This window comes from Coenobita brevimanus, chromosome 73 (genome assembly GCF_032717465.1).
Source record: "Coenobita brevimanus isolate Jiangsu-jjx chromosome 73, ASM3271746v2, whole genome shotgun sequence".
NCBI classification, from domain to species: domain Eukaryota; kingdom Metazoa; phylum Arthropoda; class Malacostraca; order Decapoda; family Coenobitidae; genus Coenobita; species Coenobita brevimanus.
Window position 1 is genome coordinate 33,556,612 of NC_137026.1, and position 24,972 is coordinate 33,581,583.

The window sequence follows — 24,972 nt, forward strand, 5'->3', positions numbered from 1 at the left end:
CACAGAGACTTAGAAATGCTTCATATTTATCCCGAAAGCAGTGTTGAAATGTTTAGTGGATATATAAACAAATAAGTAAAAATATTGTAATTGGGGTCTTAATTGTAAACAGATTGCAGATAGGGTATGCAGCCGTTTATTTAAAAGGAATCGTTTTTCTCAGCTGAATAAACTCAGAAGCCCGGATTCTCGTCTGTTAAGATATTTTATTCTGATTAGGTATTTAAGGTCCGTATTCTCCTCGGTTAAGGAAGCTCCCTAACACCTTTTCCTGTGCGACTTATTTTGCTTTTTACACCTTTCTTTCTTCGTGTTACTTCTTTTCCTAAACGACTTATTTGGTTTATTGCACCTTACTCTTCTTCGTAAAAGAAAAAATCCTTCCGATATCGCCATACTCTGCATAGATAACGTACACAAGGATATTAACCAGCCATATCCAAAAAATAAATCGCTAAGGAAGTGGTTCTAGGGAGCTTCCTTAAGTGTTTCCATAGCAACGAATGGTAAATGGAGATACTTCTGAACCCATCTGTTAGCAAAATCTACATCATGGTCTGTGCCTTAATGAAGTACAGTTACCTTCAGAAGTTACGTCACCTCTCCAGTTTTTCTTCTCATGGTCTTTGAAAATCAGTGTGGTAAATCTGCAACAAGTGACACATTTGACATTGATCTGTGGCCACATAAACTCATCATTGTCAGGCACTACGGATTCGCCTCACCGATTTTCAAAGTTCGTGGAGGGAAAAGCAGTGACAGGAGTTTTGATACTGACTGTACATACGAGTAAGTCTGTCCATTGCAGTGAAAATTTTAAGGAAGTGTAGCTAAGAAAGAAAAACTGAAAAATATATAGAATTAAATCTTTTGGTATTAGCTTGCTTGAAATACCGTATCTAATTAGGGAGAGTGTTAAGGGATACGGAAAGTTCAAATTGTATATCGGAGAACAGTGAACAGGGGATAGGGTTGAACAGTGTATTACATGATGAACAAACAAATATCAGTAAAAATGAAGAATGAATACTGAGAACTAAATAAATAAGTAGATAAAAAAAATAGCGAGTTGAACAATGAACAGTGAATGACGATAAACAAATGTATAGATTAAGGATACGTAATTAAAGTGCACACTGAATATCGGACAAAGAACAAAGGACGGTGATGGATGAACAGTGAATTGAACAAAATTAATAGTAAAAATAAAGAATGAACAATACAAACAACACCATAAATAATTAACAAGATGAACAATGAACAGTGATTTATCTGACGGGCAAAAATATACACGAATAAATGAACAGGATGAACAATGAACTACGATGAACAAAATATGACAAGGATAGATTAAAAGTGAATTATATTTGACACCTAAGGCCAGGAAATAAGGATATCTGATCATGGAACCAAAATGGCGGATCATGTACCCAAAATGTCTGACAAGTGATGGCACAGTGTGTTTAGAAATGAACTAATGGGACAACGGTGCTGTTCATGTACTGAGAGGTGGGTATGATGATGATGGTGATGATGGTGATTGTTGTGTAGGCAGTGATGGTGGTGGTGGTGGCCGTGGTGGTGCTTATTGTGTATGCAGTGATGATGATGATGATGATGATAGGGGTTGTTATTTTGTAGGTAGTGATGATGAAGAGGAGGAGAAGGATAGTGGTAGTTACTCAGTTGGCAGTGATGATGATGATGATGATGATGATGATAGTAGTGTTTGTTGGTGTAGACACTGATGATGCTGGTGGTGATGTGAATGTATTTATGTATATATGTAGTGTATGTATAATGTGAATGTATGAATGTATGTAGCAACCTGTTTGTGTATGCATGACATGGGTGTGCATTTGTACCATTAATTTCAAGCTCTATTTAAGGTTCCTAAAGTGCAACCGCTCCGTAGGCCGAAAAAAACCACACTCTGTTACTGGGGAATTGAGCCTCCCCTACCCAAAGCCTCAAGCACTGGTATAGGCGTGGAGAATAGTGAGTCCAAGGATGGTAAGTGATTTTTAGGTAGAGGAAAGTGTGTATATGCGTTGTAGGCACCACAGTCTTGATGAATAGAGGTCAGTTTTAAGCCATGATAGTGTGAAAAGGGTATAGTGAAGCTGGTATCAGAATGGGGTAGGTTTCTTTGGCACGCGGCCCTCTTTTGTTTACATTGCAGACTCTTAGCACGCTGCGTCACTGCCACTCGTTGTCAATACTGCGTCACACGTTGTCAACACTGCGTCTCATGTCAAGGGCAGTGTCAGAAATTTAGGGCATTTTTCAAAGTGTGTGTGTGTGTGTGTGTGTGTGTGTGTGTGTGTGTGTGTGTGTGTGTGTGTGTGCTTTTCCTTAACATATTCTTTAGTGGTTTATCTTATACGTTTCAGTTCAGTATCCTTTTGTATATAGATGAAAACGGTGTCTAAATGAAAGCGAGATAACACGCAAGAATATGTTCAGGTATGTGATAAAAAATGTTAACGTGTAATGTGCTAAGTAAATCGCTCAGGAGGAGGTGTTACGGAGCTTCCCATACCACTTAGCAGTTTTATTTCTTTTTATGAAAGGAAGAAGGAACCAAAGGCGACACTGCACCTTAGAGGGGTATTATATCAAGGGCACCTGGAAATTTTAGGCTATTTCCTGAGAAGCTATCAAGATTCCGTAACACCTCTTCCTTAGCGATTTATGCACCGGGAAGGAAACTCGTGTCAAGGGCGCCATTAGAAAAATAAGGGGCGAATTTTAAGATGATTTGGAGGTCTTTTTAATAAGTCTTAGTGATTTCTTTTTTGACCATCACAGGTGAGCGTCTACCTGTATGTTATTAATGCAAGGTATATCGGTTTGAAAATGAGAGAGAGAGAGAGAGAGAGAGGGAGAGAGAGAGTCCATTATCTCCACTTCACACCGTTACTAGTAAAATAATAATAATAATAATAATAATAATGTACTAATAATCTAGAGTTACCAAAAATTAAAAAAAAAAATGAAACTTTTAAGATCAGACATTGCCAGTAGACCGAGAGTGACAAAATTGGAATTCCTCAACAGTGCTCTTCTGGCGACTTGTGGCTCTCCATTCTTTTTGCATTCTTGGCATCAGGGGCGAGTCAGGTCTTCGTGTTTTTTCAGTCTGACTCTTGAATTTACCATAGTTACCCCTTCTCTATTTTCTCTTCGTTTTCTTTTCGTTTTCATTGTTATTTCTCTCTCTCTCTCTCTCTCTCTCTCTCTCTCTCTCTCTCTCTCTCTCTCTCTCTCTCTCTTTCTCTCACAGTTTTATTTTACCTGAGAAATAAGGTGTGAGAGTGTCGCGTGCTTACTACTGTCTTCTTTCGTTAAATCCACGTGCTGTCACACACAAATCATCTTTCCATGGATTTCATCTCATTTGGTCTTTTACTTCTTCCTGTGAGTCTTTTTTCTGTATCTAAATTACTCTCATTTATCTCCTCTTCCTCCTCCTCCTCTTCATCATCATCTTCATCATCATCTTCATCATCATCATCATCATCATTTCTTTATTCTTGCTTTCCTTTTTCTTTTTCTTCTTTCTCTCATTTCCTTGCAGTTTCCATTCACTTTTTAGCTTAGCCGGTGATGTCATGCCTTCATTCTGCCAGCTGAGAGAGAGAGAGAGAGAGAGAGAGAGAAAGGGAAAGGGTATATGAAAGTATGTATGTATATATATATATGAGGTGTGTGTGTGTGTGTGTGTGTGTGTGTGTGTGTGTGTGTGTGTGTGTGTGTGTGTGTGTGAGTGAGTGAGAGAGAGAGAGAGAGATTGCTGTACATTAGCTAGCGTGCAGTACCCGTATGTGTGAAAGTGACTATCAATGTGTGTGTGTAATTCACCGGTTCGGTCAGGATCACTTGATGGTCGTGATCGTCAGCTTTTACCTCCCCGGAAGGGAGCTGAGAGCTCATATAGTCCGATCTAAGGACAAGGCTGTGACCTTCACACACGCACACACCCGTCCTCTTGCTCAAGGGGGACAGTAACCACCCACTTCGTCAGTGAAACTTTTCGCAACCTGAGCGAGGCGCGAACTCCCGTCCACCAGTTGGCAAGCGGGAACGTTACCACTGCACCAGCGAGCGGTGTGTGTGTGTGTGTGTGTGTGTGTGTAAATGCATCTGTGTACGTGTGTGTATACCATTTTTCCTACAGTTCTGTTTACTATTTACAGCCAGACTAGTGACATCACAACCTTTTCCACAAACTTAAGTCTTATTTTTGTTTATCGTCACCAATTTATTTTAGTCTCCCCCCCGAGGTCTTTCGTTGAGCTTGTGTTTATACTGTGTTACATTTTTTTACGCCTCATTGCCTGGGGGAGAGAGAGAGAGAGAGAGAGAGAGAGAGAGAGAGTATACCGTCTTAAATACCTGGTTTCAGTTGTTTCAGTGCTGTAATTTGTCCTGAAGCAAGAGTTATGTCACAGATGTTTTTCTTCTGTAGGCCCAGTTTTTGCTGGAATTTCGTACCCTCACTGTAAACTCGATTTCACCGTGGGATGTAATTATTAAGTTTGTACCCTATGACCTCAGGAAGGAGGGGGAGGTGGTGGGGAGGACGGGAGAGAAGTGACAGGTTGGGAAGGGTAAGGAAGTGAGAGGGGGAGGGGTGTGAAGGGAGAAGGAAGTCAGGGAGAAGTGACAGGAGAGGATTAGGTGAGAGAGAGAGAGAGAGAGAGAGAGAGAGAGAGAGAGAGAGAGAGAGAGAGAGAGAGAATTTGAGCTGTAGAAAGTTTGGGAAGGGAAGGAAGGAGGGGAGGTAAAGGGGGAAGGAGGGGAGAAGTGTCAGGAGAGGATTAAGTGAGAGAGAGAGAGAGAGAGAGAGAGAGAGAGAGAGAGAGAGAGAGAGAGAATTTGAGCTGTAGAAAGTTTGGGAAGGGAAGGAAGGAAGGGGAGTAGGAGAAATGAAGTTAGGAGGTGAGAGAGGGAATGGGGTTGGGGAAAGATAAGGGGAATGGGTGAGGGGGAAGGAGGGGAGAAGAGGTAATGGAGGAGAGAGAGGGGGAGAGGGAGGGAGAAGAGATAAATGAAAGAGGAGGGGAATGAAGAGAGGTGAGTGAGGGGAGACCAAAATGGGGAGGGATGATAGGTGAGGGAGGGAGAAGAGGTTATGGAGGAGAAAAAGGAAGTAGGTTGAGGAGAGAGAGAGAGAGAGAGAGAGAGGAGAGGAAGGAGGAAAAGTTATAGGGGAGAGAAAAGAGGGAAGGAATGAGAGGAGAAGGGGGAGGACGTGGTGAGGGGAGGGGGAGGGGGAAAGAATGACAAGTCTTTGGTGTCCTCGAGGTCGACAGGTGTTAGGAAGGTGAGGGGAAGGAAAGGGGGGGGAGGGGAGGGGAGGGGAGGGGCGGGGAGGGGAGATGAAGGTTAAGGGGGGGTAACTTAGCTATTTGTGAGGTACCGGCACAAAAATACACAGGACACACTAAATTTATCACGTTACCTTGTGCACTGTCACCCAAGATCACCACCACCACCACCATCATCATCATCATCATCATCATCATCATCATCATCTCAACCGTTCATCCTTATTTTCATCATCATCATCATCGTAGTCATCATTATCATCCTGTTTATCATCGTTATGTGGATCATCATTATCATCTTAAATTCATCTTATAATCTTAACCATATTCCTTTTTAGTATAATATTCATTCCTTTTATAATATAATAATTTCGTACTTTCATATTACATACTTCTTTGCTCCTTTGAGTCTTTAATCATTAGCACTATTTTTTTTCCTTCCTCCTCCTCCTCCTCCTCCTCCTCCTCCTCCACACTGTCATTGGCAGCGGTATGTTCATGGTGGAATCAAAGATAGAGCAGAAAATATCAAAGACCTTGGTGTTGAAGTTTGTGTATATGATATCGTGTTGAAAGAGTTGCCTTTGATAATAGTAGAACAGCAATACCGAGATCTTTGTGGATGTAGTTTTTTTGCATTCGATTTTGTGTTGAAGAAGTTGGCTTAGAGAATGGTATAGCAGAAAATAGAGATCTTTGTTAATATTATTATTTTGTCATCTCATTTCGTGTTGAAGTTGAGATAATAGTATAACAGAAAGCGTCTATTTTTTTTTTTTTTTTTTTTTCGTGTTGGAGTTGTTGACGTAGATTATAGGAGAATAGAAAGTATTAAGGTCTTTGTTGGTGAAGTTTTTTGCATTTAATTTCGTGATGAAAAAGTTGACTTCAGGTATTAGAAGAGAAGAAAATATCGAGATCTTTGTGTTATTTATTTTTATGCACTTAAATTCGTGTTGAACTTGGCCCAGAGAATCGTAGAGCAGAAAATACCTAGATCATTTTTGCTGAAGTGTGTACATTTTGATTTTATGTCCTAGGAGTAACATCGTAGGATTTTTATGCGTATTAACTGCGGGAGGGCCATTATAGACAGACAAAAATTTCAAAGTTCCTTTCATGTTGACTTTTTTCCCCTTAAATATGAAGACAGGCATTCTTGGAACTTTTTGGGGGTGGTTATATAAAGCTCCTTAGTGTCATTTCTTTTGCAGTTTATTTCAGTCTATGGTGCATGTGATAATCTCTTGTATCTTATTTATTTACCTAAGACTACGTGTTTAGCAGTTTATTTCCCCATGCCAAGTTAATATTATGTAAGTTTTATATTTAGCACCCCGTCCTTACCAAATTATTTTTCATATGGTACGTTAATAATCTCCTGTGTGTGATTTGATGCACCCAGCACTTCTTCCTTACTGATTAATTTTTGCATAAATCACAATAATATTCTTTCCTGTGTGCAGCTACCATTTCTTCCTGACCGTTTGTATTTGAATTTGGCGCGTTAATTTTCTCGTATGTTATTTGTATTTTTATTTTTTTGACAATGAATGAAGAAGGAAAATAAAGGAAATAAAACAAAAAGTTAAATCTAAATATAACACGCTAATATTCTCTTGTATGTTATATGTGGAAACTACGTCGGTGTTGTCAAGGGGTTTAAATTGGCGGGAAAAGTTGACATGACGTACCCGTATCACACTGGCGTGACAGACGAGACACGTAAGTCACATATATCTATTTAATCCCCCTTACAGACTTTGACATACGTAAATATAGCGAGACAGCATTTTCATATGTATCTTTCTTTCTCTAGACATCCCTTTTTAATTCATACTTGGCCGACATAAAGAAATAAGTTACATAAAGATACTAGATTTTCAGTAGCAGCGTCGACGCACAGGAGTATAGCAAGACAACACTTTCATATGCGCCTTTCTTGCTGTACATATCCCGTCTTCAGTCATACTTTCCTGATATAGAGAAATAAGTTACGTAAATAGACTAACTCAGTACAAAATTTATTACAAACATACCCAAGACACACTTTCACATATACTGCCCCAATAGACATCCCGTTTCCATTCGTTAATCATTTGTATATCCCTAGGCTTATCAGAAATTTGAACCCAGTGAACTGCAGGCTTAAATTTATTGTCCTCCAGCTCACTGTTCTCCTTTTGGGGGATAGAGAAGTAGGCAAGGACATTTTTATAATTATGCAATGGAGCCGCCAGGTTAAATCGGTGTCATCAAATGAACGCGTCCTTGTCCACCATCTCCCATTTCGTACTTGGCTAGCATAGAGAAAAAAGTTACCTAAATACACTTGAATCTCAGTGCGCACACACACACACACACACACACACACACACACACACACACACACACACACACACACACACACACACACACACTGTAGACATCGCATCCCTATTCCTGGTTGGCTGACTAGAAGAGGTTATGTGAGTATGTGAGCGAGATGGAGGGGGATAGGAGACGGACGAAGGATGAGATGAATGGATGGAGTGGAGAGATACAAGTGAGAGGGGTGTGTGAGGCGGAGGAAGGGCAGCCAAATTGCCGAGGACAGAGCGACGTGGATGCGATTTGTTTGTGGTAGGTAATTAAATAGATAGATAGGTGGAAAGATTGGTAGATTGTTTTCAGCTCAGCGTGGAAGAGTTTAAATATATATCAGGGTTGTCTTTGTGCATTTCTTTTTACCCAGTGTCCTCGAGTCAAGGTGAACTATTTTTAAGAAGCACTTGCGTTATTTTGAGAAGGTGTTTTTTCGTCCTTGTTGGGGCTGACATTGGAAAGTTACGTGAAGGTTGTGCTGGTATGTTTGTTATAGTGAAGCATTAAGGGGAAAAAATTATGTGTGTGTGTGTGTGTGTAGAATGTTTGAAAATTTATGACCAGGGAGGGAAAGACCTTGCATTTTTGTTGTCAACACATATTGAACCTATGCAGTTGTTTTCTTTGTAATTAACTTAGCATAGAGACTCAGTAAGTGTCGTAAAAATTGAGATATTGTTAGATTTAGCGTGATTTTCTCTCTCTCTCTCTCTCTCTCTCTCTCTCTCTCTCTCTCTCTCTCACACACACACACACACACACACACACACACACACACACACACACACACACACACACACACACACACACACACACATACAGAGAGAGAGAGAGAGAGAGGGAAAGAGAAAGAGAGAGAGAGAGAGACCCCCAGTTATCTAAGACCAAACCAAAAAATGTAATCACTTTGAGAGTATGATAAAATATATGTGAGCAGGAAAAGACTGTTCAGATGGTTTAGTCATGTGAAGCAAATGTACTGTGAGAGATTAACTAATAAAGTGAGTATGAGTGAATAGAGTTGTGGAGAGGAAGGGGAGACTGAGGATGGGGTGGAAAGGACAGAGTGAAGTATATGACGGAAAGTGGTGTGGGATGTTGAGATGACCTCCTTGTTGTGGGAGATAGGGCAGTGGCAAGGCAATTAGTTTGAGACATCTTGTACAACAATTAAAGCATCTGACTGTAGACAGAATGATAGACAGGCAGATAGAGGTGGGTTAGTGGAGTAAGTTGTAGTTTGAATAATCATACAATCATTTTATTTATGTATTTATTTGTATACTTTTTCTTCCAGGCAAAAGGGTGGGCGTGAACTGGTACCCGGGGAGCACTACACGACCACCCAGAGCTCCGAGTCGGCCCAGCTTATCATTCACGGGGCCTCTGCTCATGACACTGGCACTTACACCGCTGTGGTCACCAAGCACGATGGCACCCAGGTCAGCACACTGGTCTACTGTATATTTCATTTACTGTAACTAGGTGGAGGTTTTTCATCCTTCTGTGGCTTACTTTCCATACCTTAGTGGAAGAAAAATAGTGCTACAGCCCAATATCCTTGCCATAACACTTCTTCATGAGTAGTATCTTACTTTGGTGTTAATAGTTGTTGCTGCCTAACATTCAGTTGGGGACATTCCATTTTTATGCCTAGATAAAGTGAACAAAGAAAATTTGAAGCATCTGTGGCTTGGAACCAAGGCTAGTATTGGAGAAAATGGTATACCTGATGAGCTGAGCTGTAAAGGTATACTTAGACTATGATGTGATGAGATTGCTGATTAGTGTTTGACTTCAGAAATGAAAATTAATTTACCCACAAACTACAAAGGAACCAAGTACTTTAGAGGGCACGCATCTGTTACACTGGGTACTGTATTTTAAATAAAGTTTGCTGTGTATTTTTGGTTCTTTCAATAAAATAAGGAGGAAGGAAAACTCTTTGAATCCCATTATCCTTATTTCTCATGTTGCTTTGTAGCATGCTTCATAGTTGTTTATTGAAAACATGAATGTGCTCTTCCAAAGTAACACACTTTCATCTTGATATAATCTGTTCATCCTTTGGTCAGTGGGAACTTTTCCCAAAAATTTTATTCATGATCTTCCCAGTTAGTTTTTTCCAAATCCATTGGATAAACAGAGGGACAAAGGTGATAATATAAATTTCTCTCACTGGTAGTGTAGGTAGTTTGTGTTGTAAAAGGTACAGTAAAGGTACAGTAATGGTGGCCTATTAAGGGAGCCTTATCTAGGAAGACATAACTTTACAGACAGCTTGTTAGTTGCAGACAGTTGTACTGCTAAAAGTAAATTCATAGATAATGGACAGTGTACTTTTAGCCCTAGACTCAGCAAGGAAAGAGTACAAGTTTAAATAAGGTGATAGATGTAGGGATGATTAAACTTAATCTTGTGGACTTTAAGCGTGGGGATGTCAGTTTTACTTTAATTTTACTTTGTCTTGTGTTCTCATTTTGTCTTACCTTATTCATCCTAGAAAATACCTCCCATTGCTTATGTTTTAGGCAAGAGCAGCGGTGGCACTCCAGGTGGGAAGTGCAGGAGCCCCAGCAAAAGTGGAGGCGCCGATGTTTGTGAGATCGCTAAATGACTTGGCTGCCAAGGTGGGCACCAGGGTTAGGTTCCTGGTGGAGCTCCGACAAGCACACGATGTCCAGGTAAGGCACGGTACATGGGGAGGACGTTGTGTGTGTGTGTGTGTGTGTGTGTGTGTGTGTGTGTGTTTGTGTGTGTGCATTTACATTGGAAAGAAAAGAAGTTGATAATTTCAAAGGCTTGAATGATGGGCGACAAGAGATGCTTACTTCTTGATTTTATGATATCTTGGATGACCCATGCTTAAGTACTAACTATTAATACAAAATGACACCCAGACTAAAGGTGAACACTCTCTGCTGACGGTAGATTTTTTTCCTTCAGTTCTGTACATGTTGCATGGTCAGTCAGTTCAGTCATGTTAATCAGATGATGCCATACCAATACTTTCTCTTAAGGAATCATCATATTGAAGGTGGCCATGATATAGCTAATGTTCTCTGTTAGGTGGAAGGTAAAACAAGAGCCAAAACCACTTTATTACCATACTTCTGAATATTTGCTGTTTTAAATCATTATAGTAACAACATTGGTGAGGCAAAATGTTAGATATAATAGCCACTTTTAAGAGATGCAGTAGTTACTTGCTAAGATATGAGGAACAGGATTGTAAAAAGCACTGTATTTCAGGTGTACTGGTATCACAAGAACCAGGAGGTGTCTCAGGACTCCCGGTACAAGATTTTGCATGAGGGGAACTTCTACTGTATTGACATCTCACAGCTGAGTGTGGCTGATGAGGGACCATGGAAGTGTGTGGCTGAGAGTCCTTCAGGCCAGGCCTCCAGTAGTGCCTCTCTAAGGGTCATTGGTGGGTACAGAAAGAGAGTTTCCTTTTTTGCTTTATATTAATAGGGCCATATCCTGTGGGCTCTTGAGGCCTTGTGGTAGGGTGGGGAGTGGGGTAAGGGAAGGAGTGGAGGAGGATGGAGGGTGAGGGGAAAGTGTTGGTTGCTGGGAGATGGTGAGAGGTACAGCCTCAGTAGCCAGTTGTAGTCCACCTTGGTGCAGCTGGGGTCATCATTTGCAGGTAACAGGTTAAGGTATGTTTTGAGATGATTTAGCAAAGCTTATTGTTGTCAGTAAAAAAAAAAAATAAAATGATTTTGTAGATTCTAATGTCTGGTGATGTTTTGGGTCACTGCAAAGGAGTCAGTCACATAGTTAAATTATTGTTGTGGAGGCCATTTACGATTGGTTACAATATTCATAGAGTTTTACTATTTGTGGATGTGTCTAGTCCCTGACACCCATAAAAAATGAAGGATAACTTATTACAGTTATGATACAACTCTTTGCTTTTAGCATAACCTTTCAAATTCTTACTGTATTTAATTTTTTTCATCCCACAGTTCCCAAAGGTTACAGGTCTCCAGTATTCTTGGAGGAACTTGAGGCTATTTTGACAGCAGAGGGCACCGTCAGTCTTGAGTGTAAGGTGGTGGGTGTTCCAACTCCCGTTCTCAAATGGTACAAAGATGGCGAGGAGATTAAAGCTGGTAAGCACATAAGGCCATTGGGAAATAAATAAACTTACCCACATGATCAGGTTCCTGTCATAAATGAGAAAGACATCGAAATAAATGTGTAAAATTACATGAAATGTTTAATAAACTCTTTTGGTGGTATTAATGTACATACTATTTTCTATAGGTGGATCAGGGAAGTTATGATGCAGCAGAAGCGAATATTGTACCTGTATTTACAGCTGGAGAATTATAAGAAAGATTTTGGTTAATCCTTTCACAGTTGGAAGTGAACTTGGACATAACATTCTGGCTAAAATTAGTATTTAAATTCACCTGTAAGATACTGTAGCAGCCAAATGATTCACACTTTCAGAGCAGTGCCATAAAATATTATAAAACTATTACTTCTTCCAGACAGTTCCATTCAGTTTAGGAAAGACCAGATGAAGGGTTTAATGAAGGCTGTAATAACCCCTGAAATCCAAAGATCATCTGATAATAGAAGGTGTAAAATAAAAAGGCATCATCATAGGGAAGTGGTTAAAACTGTCTCATTTGATCCCTTTTCTGCTCTGGACTGACACATCTCCTTTTGTCCCCTGCAGGAGATGTGTTTGCCCTCACAGCCAATGCCAATGACCCAACCTCCCTGGGAACATACACCTGTGAGGCTATTAACTGCATGGGGCGCTCTGTATCCTCATCTCGTGTCAGAGTGGTGTCTAGGGAGTCATCACTTAGGCCACCATCAAGGTATGTGTGAGTTCCATATAATTAGTGGGAACTTTGTTTTTCCTAATGCATATTTACTAACATATGGCTAAGTCGTACCTAAGGAAGATTTAGGAAATCTGTAGAAGCTCATGCCATTGCCTTCTTCTGGAGAGTAAGTTCCTATGTATCTATCTTTTTATAGCCAGACACCTGAAACCTGTAAGGGGTGGCCTATGTACTCTATCTTTTATAACCATCTTATGCCCGTAAGGGATGGCCACAAATATATTGCCTTCCTGTCACCTTGTCTTCTGCCATTTGGCTTCCCTCCCTCCAGCTCACACACCCCTCTCTCATATTTCCCTCCACCCCATCCCTCCATCTCATCTGCAATCTCCCTCTTACCCCCTCCTGAAGATAACCATAAAATAAACTACAGTGAAAAACTGATGCCAGTGCAGTTGTAAGAAAGAAGACTCGAGCAGTGGTGTTTCTTTAAAAGTACAGTATCTTGAATACATAATGATGCACAGATAATAATGTGATTGGTAGCTAATATTCATATATTTAATTTCATTTTCACATTTGCCTTTACCTCTTTCTTAGCATTCATATCTGTTTACCACATGAATTCAGGATTTCTTTTTACCCATGAATATCAGAAATAACAGTCAAGAGTCATCACCAAGAAGTTATATCATTAACAGAAAGGCAGAATGGAGTGTGTAAAGGTACCATGGATTCCACAGATTAACACATCTTAATTATCTTAAAATGAAGATGGTGTGAGTAGTATCAGAGGCAAAATAATATAGATAGCTTGTGTACTGTTGTCTGGTTTGGTGGAAATTGGTTGTACAGTGTCAACCTTTTTGTTGGAAATTCACTGAAATTTACAGTGAAATTATCATTTAAAGTTCCTTTGCTTTGTATAAAGTTGTTTTGTCAGTTTCACCTAATTAACAGTTCCATTTGTACAGAAAAAGTTTTAGTATTATACAGCACATCACCAACATAATAATCTATCTATCTATCTATCTATCTATAGCCCGACGCCCTAATCCCGCAAAGGGTGGCTGCAGACAAAACGCCTCCAAGTCACTCTGTCACCCACCATTTGACTCCCCTCCCCCCAACTCACCCCCCCCTCCCTCATATACCTCTCAACTCCATCCCTCCACCTCATCCTCGGTCTACCCCTCCCTCTCCCTCCCTCCACCTCACCTACATACACCCTCTTAGTCAGTCTTTCATTCTCCATTCTCTCCACATGTCCAAACCACCTCAGTGTATTTCTCCTAATCTTTTCAACCACATCCACATCTACCCCACAACGTTCCTTCACTTCTTCATTCGTCAACCTGTCCCTCCACGTCACTCCACATGCTCCTCTCAAGTAACTCATTTCCACTGCTCTCACTCTTGACTTGTTCCCCTCTTGCAAGGTCCACGCCTCGCTTCCATACGTCAGGGTAGGGATCACAATACCATCATGCAGTGCCTTCTTAACTTCCATACTCACCTCCCTATTTCTCATCACTGCTTTCAGTGTACCTACAACCTTTCTTCCCTGCTGTACCCTTTCACGTACTTCATCCCCCAAAGTTCCATCCTTACTCATCACACTACCCAAGTACTTGAATGCACTCACATTCTCCAAATCCTCACCATCCAACCTCACTGCACACTCTGTGACTTCATTCCTCTCAAACACCATAACTTTACTTTTGTTTACATTAACTTTCAGCTTCCTCCTCCTACACACTGTCCCAAATTCATTCACCAAACCTTGCAACTCCCATTCATCTTCACTCAACAATACTGTATCATCAGCAAACAGCAACACCGGAAGCATCCAAATCTCACCCTCATTCATTAGGGCCACCCCCACATCCACTGCCCTACCCTGCACCTCCTTTACAATCCCATCCATATATATATTAAACAGCCATGGAGACATCACACACCCCTGTTTCAGTCCCACATTGAGATCAAAGAACTCACTCAGCTCACCATCCACTCGCACCGTAACCCTAGCTCCCTCGTACATACTCTTCACAGCACTCAACAATTTCCCCTCCACCCCATATATTCTTAATACCTTCCACATACCTTGCCTATCTATTCTGTCATAAGCTTTCTCCAAGTCCATGAAGGCAGCATACACTTTCCTTCCCTTCTCTAGATACTTCTCCACTAAACATCTTAGAACAAATATCTGATCTACACACCCTTTTCCCTTCCTAAATCCCCCTTGTTCTTCTCCAACTAGCTCCTCTGTCATATGCCTAACCCTATCAATGAGTATTCTACCATATATTTTACCCGTCACACTAAGAAGGCAAATACCCCTATGGTTACCACATACTTCTTTCTCCCCCTTTCCTTTGTACAGAGGAACAATTATACCTGATTTCCAGTCCTCTGGAACCCTTCCCTCTTCCCAAGCCAATCTACACAACTTCCATATCCACTCCACAACAATCTCACCCCCATACCTAAGCATTTCACCACACACTCCATCAATTCCTGGGGCCTTTCCCAGCTTAATCTTCTTCATCGCTTCCACTACTTCCGACCTACTGATCTCTTCCTCCCTCCTCTCATCTCTTCTTCTCCCAGCCATTCCCCAACCACTTATACTCACACTGCTCTCACTCTCTACATTCAACAAATCCTCAAAGTGCTCCTTCCATCTCCTCAATTTCTCTCTCTTCTCCACCAACAATCTATTGTTCCTATCTTTCACTCCCCTACTATTTCCCTTTTCACACTGCCTTACTTTCTTTACCTCCTTCCAAAACAATTTCTTACTCTCCCTCCATTTCACACTCAGATTCCTCCCAAACTCTTCATCCACTTTCTTCTTACTCTCCTTCACCAGTCTCTTAACCTCCATTCTCCTGCTCACATATACCTCTCTCTTCTCTCTCTCATCTTCTCCCCTACCTCTACTCGCCAACCATTCACCATATGCCTTCTTCTTTTGTTCCACAGCTCGTTTCACCTCATCATTCCACCATGCTGTCCCTTGCACACCCTTGCATCTCCTCCTCACTCCACAAACCGCCTCACACGCTGCGCTTATCTCTTCCGTGAATATCTTACATACGTCTTCCACCCCTTCCATCTGCTCTAGCTCATACCTTCCCACTCTTTCTTCCACTATGCTCTTATACTCCGTCCTTTTCTCACTATCTTGCAATTTCTCCACTCTTCTCACAGGAGCTGCTTCCTCCTGTCTTCCCCTTCGTCTCCTCAACCACTTTCTTTGCAGCTCTACCTTGGCCATCACTAAGTGATGGTCCGAGACTTCATTCCCCCACCCTCTCCACACCCTTGCATCCAACACTTGTCTTCTCATTCGCTCATCCACACACACGTAGTCTATCATTGCCTTTCGTTCAACAAGTTCACCATCCATCCTCCTCATTACTCTCCATGTATACCGGTGGATCATCTTATGACGAAAGTAGGTGTTGGCTATTGCCAACCTCTTACCAGCACAGATGTCCACCAAAGCACTACCATTCCCATCTACTTCAGCTGGCACACCCCACTGACCAACCACTCCATCCACTCGTACATTCCCAACTTTGCCATTCATGTCTCCAATCAACAGCACTCTCTCGCTCCTCTCAGACTTGTCCATACATGCTTCTACTCTCGCCCAAAACTCATCTTTCACTCATGCCACCCAATCCTCGGTTGGAGCATACACACATACAATCGCCCATGCTTGTATACCTACTTTCATCCTCACCCATACAATCCTTGCACCCACTGTTCCATATTCTCTAATATTCTCCTTCCACTTCTTGCTTATCATCAGACATACTCCCTCTCTTGCCCTCTCATTCTCACTGACTCCCGCACATATACCTACACCGTATTCCCATTCTCTCATCCTTTCACCTTTGCATTTAGTTTCAGTCAATCCACATATATCCACTTTTGCATCCTCAGTAAATGAAAAGTGGCACATATGTTTTTGTTTGTTTTTGTGTTCAGGAAAGAGATGCGGACACCAACACCCATAGGTCCTCCTCCAGTCCTGCTTGATGAACTGACTGACCGCAAGGTGAAGGTTGGAGACAAGGCTAGACTTAGCATCAAGGGTGAGCATTTGTCTGTTTATTCAGCTGTATCTATCAGTCTGTTTATCTGTCTATCTGTCTTTCTGTATGTCTTTCTGTCTATCCATCTGTCTATCTGTCAGTCTGTCTCTGTCTGTCTATGTGTCTGTTTGTCTTTCTATATCTGTGTGCATTTGCCTGCCTGTCTGTGTATGTATATATGTATGTTTGTGCATCGAGTCCATTACTGCCCCCATCAGGAGCTTAAGGATCTGGGGCTAGGTTTCCAGGCATTTAAGGCAAGAATGACCAGCTGACTCACACAAGTAGCATTTTGTGAGCAGTAAACTCAAACAATCTCATGATGTAATCCATTATAGGGTGCATCTGGTTGAAGTCCCTTAATCCAGTATACCACCAGGCTTCTTACAGCTAATTATTGTTGCTGGTAGTTTTGTGGCTATAGATATTTTTTATTCCTCTTCTTTGTCGTTTATCTACTGTATCATTTTTGTTAATGAAAAACAAGACAGAATTAAATGAAATGTCTCATAGAATCATCTGTCGTGTATGTGACCCCACAGTTGAGACCCCACCAGAGGTGTTATCAGTAACCTGGTACAACAACAGTAAGAAGATCGAGCCGAGTGATAAGTACAGACTGAGCGATGAAGGTGGGGGGCGACACATGATTGAGATCAGCCCAACAGAACTGGGAGACGATGGAGAGTGGAAGGCTGTTGTGAAAACTGAGGGAGGCTACACAACATCTGTGTGTAAGCTGACACTAACAGGTTGGTTCATTACTTTTTATTTATTTTTTTGGTGAAGGTCATCATAAGCCTTTAAATGTTGCCCTATATGTTTCCCATTATAATGAAAAACTTTCTTAATTCTACATAAACTAAAGTACCATTGCTACCTGTAAAGCTGATCTGCCTGTTTCTCCCACTTTACAGTGCCAGTACTGTATTATGGATAAAGTTGTTATATCTGCAGACACATCTTTTGACATATGCTAAGGACCACCTTTAGAAAAAATGAGGATAGAGTTAGATGTAGCAGTATTACATATCCTTGTGAGGCTACTCCAGCTCCCTGTATAAAATGATGATGATGATGGGGATGATGGTAATGTTGCTTAAAATGATGATGGGGATGATGGTAATGTTGCTTATAATGATGATGGGGATGATGGTAATGTTGCTTATGATGATGATGGAAATGTTGGTTCTGATGATGATGATGTGAGGATGATGATGATGGTAAGTACTACAGTGTATTGCTGCTGTTGATCTGCAAGATATATGATGATGTTCTTAAAGTATGGTATCCCATTTCTCAGTGCCACGTAACTACCGGGCACCACGCTTCCTGGACAAGCTACGCGCACTGCTAACAGAGGAGGGGCTTGTGTCTTTCGAGTGCAAGGTGGTGGGGTACCCGACTCCCACCCTTCAGTGGTTCAAAGATGGCCAGGAACTGAAACCAGGCGACGTCTACCAGCTCTCTGGCACAAACTCTCTAGGTGAGTACAGACTTGCTTAGCTGAGAAATAATGATTAACGTAAGTGATTTGGAACTGTAGATCAGACCACACTAGCCAAACAACCTTGCAACACTAATATGGGGAATAAATATGATAATGGTGATTATAATGGTATTTTTTATCTTTTTTCTGATGGGCCACTATGTTAGTTCTATGTTTTTGCAGCAAAACATTATCTAGTTGGACCACCTCAAAATAGTGATAGCAACACATAACCTAATCTTGTAGGTGGGAATTAGTGTTGGGATGATGATGATGTTGACGAGGATGAGAATAAATTATCACTTTGTCCTTCCAGGCAAATACTCATGCATTGCCAAGAACTGCATGGGAGAGGCTGATTCGTCAGCAGAGCTTACCCTCGAGGATATCAAGGCTCATCTCAACGAAGAAGAGAAGGAACAACTACTTGCTACTAACATTCCTCCTAGGTCAGTGTATGAGTATGATAGTTCATTTATTTTTCTAGTATTATATGAGTTTTAGATCTTATAAATGTTTTTGGTACTCTTCTTGAATTTCTTGTCTCATGCATTTTAAAATATTTTTAAATTAATAACTGTTCTGCTTATACTTTCAGTTATACCATAGTATGTGTAGAGGTATATAGTTGAGAAAGTGCATTATGACAAATAAAAGAGTTTTGAAGCGTGTTGTGGAAGATTTGAATGAAACACTCTGTTTTAGTTTAGCCATGTGAAATGAATGAAGAATTAAAGATTGACAGGATTTTCTGCATGCTTTTTTGTCTGTTTATCCATATATTTCTCTCTCTGTTATCTGATGCTACATCATGTAGGGGATGAGGGAATTGTGCATACTATAATTTCTCCTTGTATGATGAGGGATAGACAAGGATTGTGGAAAGTGTTAAGAATATATGGAGTAGATGGGAAGTTGTTGAATGCTGTGAAGAGTATGTACGATGGTGCAAAGGCTGCAGTGCGTGTGGATGGTGAACTAAGTGAATTTTTCTCTTTAAAAGTTGGTTTGAAACAGGGATGTGTCATGTCTCCATGGTTGTTCAATCTGTATATGAATGGGGTAATAAAAGAGGTACAAGGTAGGGTAGTGGATGTTGGAGTGGCCCTGGTGAGAGAGGATAGTGTTTGGAAACTCCCTGTACTGTTGTTTGCAGATGATACTGTGTTGTTGAGTGAGGACGAAGGGGAGCTGCAAGGCTTGGTGGATGAGTTTGAGAGAGTGTGTAAGAAACGGAATCTAAAGGTGAATGTAGGGAAGAGTAAAGTGATGGTCTTTGAGAGAGGTGAATTAGTGAATGTACAGCGAGGTTGGATGGTGAGGAATTGGAAAATGTGAGTACGTTTAAGTACTTGGGTAGTGTGATGAGTAAGGATGGAGGTTTGGAGGGTGAAGTGCTTGAAAGGGTACAGCAGGGAAGAAAGGTTGCTGGTTCTTTGAAAGCAGTAATAAGAAACAGGGAAGTGAGCATGGAAGTGAAAAAGTTACTACATGACAGTATTGTGATACCAACTCTAACGTACGGAAGTGAAGCTTGGACATTGTTGGAAGGACACAAGTCAAGAGTGAGAGCAGTGGAAATGAGTTATTTAAGAGGAGCCTGTGGAGTCACGTGGAGAGACAGGCTGACGAATGAGGATATAAAGGAGCATTGTGGTGTGGATGTGGATGTGATAGGAAGTGTTATGAGGAACACACTGAGGTGGTTTGGCCATGTGGAGAGGATGGAGGGTGAAAGACTGACGAAGAGAGTGTATGTGAGTGAGGTGGATGGGGGAAGAGGGAGGGGGAGGCTGAGGATGAGATGGAGGGATGGGGTGGAGAGGTATATGAGAGAGGGGGGTGTGAGTTGGGAGTAGGGCAGTGAAATGGCGGGGGACAGGGCGACTTGGAGGCGATTTGTTTATGGCCACCCCAAACGGGATTGAGGCGTCTGGCAATAGATAGATAGATAGATGATGAGGGAATTATGCATACTATAATTTCTCCTTGTATGTCACGTGCAGGTTCATCCAGGGATTGAGGAGTCGTGATGTGAAGATTGGCGACCCCATCAGACTAACGGTTCAGGGTAAGCCACTTACTTATCATGCAATGATCCCTAACCCCTTTCAACTTAGTTGATGGTCAGTTGTAGTTAAATTTGAGAGTTACTCTGTTAACCAAGAAGACTCATTCTTACTTCATAAGTAAGGCTCATTTAGTGGAATCACAACGTAGTATTCTTACTGTTGGTGTGGCCCAGTCAATTAAAATTGTATCATAATTCATTCCTTATGGTATATTTTAGACCATTGAACGAATGTTTTGAAAATATTGTACAGTAACTTCTCACATACTACAGTTTTATATGTGCTACTTTTTTTTATACATCACACAGTAATGTCTTTCTTTTCAACTCCTTACTCAAGCATGCTTTCCCTCATGTAAAACATTGAGACTACAGTTTGGATGATGATGATGATGATGTTGGTATGTATTGTTTTAAACTTTAGCGTAACCCCTTCTTCCACTCCACTCCACAGTGACAGTGAACCCACCCCCTAACGTGACATGGTACCATGAGGATGAGGTTATCCTAGACTCCCCCAAATACAAGCTGACCCATCAGGAACCTGGCCTTTTCCATCTCGACGTGACCGGACTCGAAATGGTGGACCAGGTAGGAATAATTGTTTAAAAATTAGGTAGAATGTTTATTTGATCTCTCTTTTTTTTTTTTTTTTCAATCTGATTTGGTTGGCAGTGTGTCTGGTCATATTTATTATTGTGTATTATATATACCATATGTCCAGGGCCTGTATTTGTAAAGGCTTAGAAGACTGCATAACACCTCTTCCTTATATTTCTGCATTTGGCATACTGATATTCTCTTGTGTTATTTGTACAGACTTTGTCTTTATTTCCCAGAGTTAGATAACATAGAGCAGAGGAGGATAATAATTCCTTCAGTCCATGATGTATTTAATATTCTGTTTCTGTTATTACAGTACCAGATGACTAATTTGCTTAGGAGAGATTTGATAGAGTTTTCATTAACCCCTTCAGTACAGGAGGTCTCCCTGAAGCTGAATAAAATTGTCTTGGAATTGTTGTTGTTGTTCTTGTGACCCCAGGTTCATCTGGACATGAGCCTGGTGGACTGCAGGCTGAAATTGCCATTCTCCTGCAGGCCACCACTCTTCTTTTTGGGTATAGGGAGAGATATAAGGAATATTTATAAAACTATTCAGTGGTTATATCGGTGCCACCACATGAAGGCATCCCTCTCCAGCATCAGTCAAGAGGTAGCAGTAATAATTCCACAGAACATGTCACCAGATTGAAAAGTGTAAGGTGTACTGTAATATTTAAAATAAATAGTTTAGAAAGAGATGCCAGGGAGGCTGCTAAGTGTGCAAGAATACTCTAGACCAGTAGACCATCCCATTAAATTTCTTCCAAAACTTCAGGGTGAGTGGAAGTGCGTGGCCAACAATGATTTTGGCCACAGCGTCACGGCAGCCTCCATAAAGTTGGTCATTCCAAGACACTACAAGAAGCCAGTGTTCCTCGAGCCACTGCGAGCTGTCCTGTCACAGGAGGGCACTGTCAATCTCGAGTGCAAGGTCAGTAATTTTAGTTGCATCCAGCTTTATTTCACATTGCTTAATGATATTGGAGAACAGCTTGTTTACAGTCTGAATGTTCTGTTGGTTCCGTGTATTTCAGAATCTTATCATCAGTATGAATTGACTGTGTTTGAACATTTTCATGCTCAGATTATGAGATGATTTTCATAACTACTGAGTTGCTGTGGTTCCATAGTGCATACCTCTGTGTATAGAGCCATGCTGTTATTCTGACTTCTGCCAGATAACTTAATTCAAATGAGGAAAACCCCTGTCATAGAAAGGTGTAATTGTTTTATGAGGAGTAATTTATAATTGGTGTTATTATTTATGTGTGGCTTGGCAGGTTATTGGTGTGCCCCAGCCAGTGTTGAAATGGTACAAAGATGGGGTGGAGTTGCAGCCGGGTGACATCCACAGAATCATCAGCGGAGAGGATGGCACCTGCTGTTTGGGTACCTACACTTGTGAGGCATACAACATTATGGGGTCTGCATCCTCCTCTGCAGCCCTCCTCGGATTTGAAGGTGAATTTTTTACTGGCTCTTGTTTATGTTCTTTACTTCTTACCTGTTAAGGATGGTACCCAGTTCTGTGTGAATTATATTTTATAGCTTTCCTCGGTGTGTGTGCTTTATCTACATTGGAGGAGGATTGATAATATTGTTTCATGATAAAAATGCCAAGTACAGTTGTGCATCATAGTATGTTTACTGTTTGTAAAAATTACTTGTATAGCCACCTTGTTTGGTACGTAACACTATTATCCTTTTTGCCACAAATCACAGACTTGGTAAGTAAGGGCTTCCCATTATTTCCAGGTGTAAAGATCACAGGTATTAAAGACATAATTGTGAAGTGTGATCCTTCAGGAAGTATTTTAAAATAAAATTTTCGTCTTTTAGGTACATTTGGGAAATACACACTCTCGTACATTTAGTGAACATGGGCACACTTACTATTGCTCTTGCTGTAATGAAAATCAGAAGTATGGTATATATTCTTCCAGTCAAAATCAGGACTGAAGAGTAAATGTATGTATACAAACATGTGAAACCAAATAGGCACATTTTCTAAATAAACTACTGTAACGGAAAAGCAAAAAGAAAACTTGCGTAATTGGCTACACTTTCTGTGTCACTTAGGTCTGTTGATTACATACCCATGCAATTTTATGCTGTCACTTTATTTTTTAAATCCTGCCTACTTCATTTAAAGGAAGGGAACTTTGGTGATGATGAAATTGGATGATGATGATGATGATGACGACGATGACAGTGACGATGATGATTAACAGTTGACGATGATGATGATAATTAACAGGTGACGATGATGATGATGATTAACAATTGACAATGAAGAGGAGGAGGAGGAGGGTGATGTTGATGCCAAAGAGGATGAGAAAATACAGTACAGCCAAAAATATTGTTCCAGATAAAATGCTAGAGAAGGAAAAAGACAAACCTGTCCTACCTCCTGGTTTGGCCGATGCCCGTGGTGGTGTCATAAGGAATCCATCCCTCTCCACCATCAATGAGGAGAGGTCATCACAGATCTCAATGTACGAGTCGGCAGTGTCAGAAGCATCAGGATTGGATGATGAAAAAGCTGACGTCTCAGTTAGTATCGATGGCAAGGAGGTGTCTCTCTCTCTCTACGAAACCCCAGATATCTCGGAAGCTGAGGCCAAACAGATTGCCGAGATTTATGCAGACGAGATATCTGATCACCTGTCAGGTATGGGTTATTTATTACTTAAGAACATCTGTAGTGCGATGATGATTCTTTTATTTTCTTTCTTGTTACACAAATAGAAAATTTTAGTCAACTGTAAATGGACTCTTGAACTTAAAGAGTTAAATAGTAATGATTTCAGACTCCTTCAGTTACTGGGGTCCTTCCAACTTGATTAAAATCATCTGGTTTTAGCAAGGGTAAAATGAAAGGCATCATTGCACAGAAGAGATTTGGGTGTTACCATAAGAATATCATGGTCTTGATTTTTGTATTGTGCTTTACTTAGCTTATCATGTGTACAGTTTTTAAATTCATTGTGTGTATAAGATATTGTATAGGATTTGTTTAATAAATGAACATTTATTACAGCACATGAAAGTACTCAGGCAGAGCTTCCTCCTCTTCGCTTCACTCGAGAAACATCTCGTAAAGGTCCTCTCCTTATGGAAGCCATGGTTATTGATGTGGAGAATGATGCTTTTGATGAGTACATGAGCATGGCAGATATTCCATTTGATGATGCCCGCACCGAGGCTGATGTAGAAGAACTGTCTCCACTTGAGGCTGTCGTGGTTGAGGAGAAAGAAGCGTTGCGTTCAGATATAGCAGACATTTCAGACATCTCAGACTGGGAGGAAGAACATATATCTGCACACACTGTGGCAGCAGAGGAGAAAGGCATTGCTCATGTCAGTCAGAAGGAAGTTCTCAAACATGATCTTAAATCTCTCAGTGAGAAAGGCATTAGTTTATTACAGGAACAGAGTGAACAGAAGCAAGAGCTTACAAAAGTGGAACCTCCTCTTACTGAAGAACAGCAGCAGGATAAAGGTAAAGCAAAGACAGCTGCAAATGAGAAACTTCAAGCTGCTCCTGCAGAAGGTCAGCAGATAGTAGATAAGAAAACAGCTCAGTTGGTAGAACAAGGTGCAAAGAAAAGACAGGCTCAGGAAGCAATAATGGGTGAAGAGCAACAGATGACTGTTGAAGGTGAAACTCTATCAGGTATGGCCAATATTGACAGAACTGCAGAGCGCTATCCTAGCTTTGTAACACAAGAAGCTGTCATGGTTAGTGCTCAAGAGACTATGGAGGAAACTTCATCCATGGCCCCTGAAGAGAGACCTGCTAAGAAAGCAAGAAAGTCTTCTGTCAAGAAGGAAGAAGACAGTGGAGAAGCAGCTGCTCTTCAGGCTCCTGAAGTACTGAAAGCAGAAAAGAAGGACCTTCAGAAGCAACTGAAACCAGAACAAGCAAAGCAGGCAGTTACAGGTGATCAGATAATGGAGGAAGTAGGTCCTCTTCAACCTGGAGTGAGTTCACAACAAGCACAAGTACAAACTGCCAAAGAATGTGAAGCACACGTGGTTGAGGAAGCCGGTGTTGTTAGTGGTGCAGATGCAAAAACACTGAAGATTGATGAAGCAAAATCCCAGAAGGCACAGGTTGGTCAGGCTTCTGTTACTGGTGTGGCCGAGCAACAAGGACAAGATGTTCTCTCTGCTGTCCAAGAAA

General features: G+C 41.0%; 1 protein-coding gene across 1 annotated transcript in view; it reads left to right on the plus strand.

Annotated features, from left to right (window-relative positions):
* The window catches only part of LOC145407520 (myosin light chain kinase, smooth muscle-like), a 37,515-nt gene extending 16,490 nt beyond the window's left edge, over nucleotides 1-21,025 (plus strand). The window contains exons 2-13 of the mRNA XM_080278444.1: nucleotides 8,995-9,139; nucleotides 10,229-10,381; nucleotides 10,950-11,130; nucleotides 11,672-11,818; nucleotides 12,394-12,541; nucleotides 16,514-16,620; nucleotides 17,163-17,372; nucleotides 17,924-18,106; nucleotides 18,426-18,558; nucleotides 20,116-20,180; nucleotides 20,635-20,771; nucleotides 21,020-21,025. Of these exons, the coding sequence (XP_080134570.1) occupies nucleotides 10,292-10,381; nucleotides 10,950-11,130; nucleotides 11,672-11,818; nucleotides 12,394-12,541; nucleotides 16,514-16,620; nucleotides 17,163-17,372; nucleotides 17,924-18,106; nucleotides 18,426-18,558; nucleotides 20,116-20,180; nucleotides 20,635-20,771; nucleotides 21,020-21,025 (1,407 nt within the window). The 5' untranslated portion in view covers nucleotides 8,995-9,139; nucleotides 10,229-10,291. The remainder of the gene's footprint in view (nucleotides 1-8,994; nucleotides 9,140-10,228; nucleotides 10,382-10,949; nucleotides 11,131-11,671; nucleotides 11,819-12,393; nucleotides 12,542-16,513; nucleotides 16,621-17,162; nucleotides 17,373-17,923; nucleotides 18,107-18,425; nucleotides 18,559-20,115; nucleotides 20,181-20,634; nucleotides 20,772-21,019) is intronic.
* Nucleotides 21,026-24,972: the final 3,947 nt, after the last annotated feature.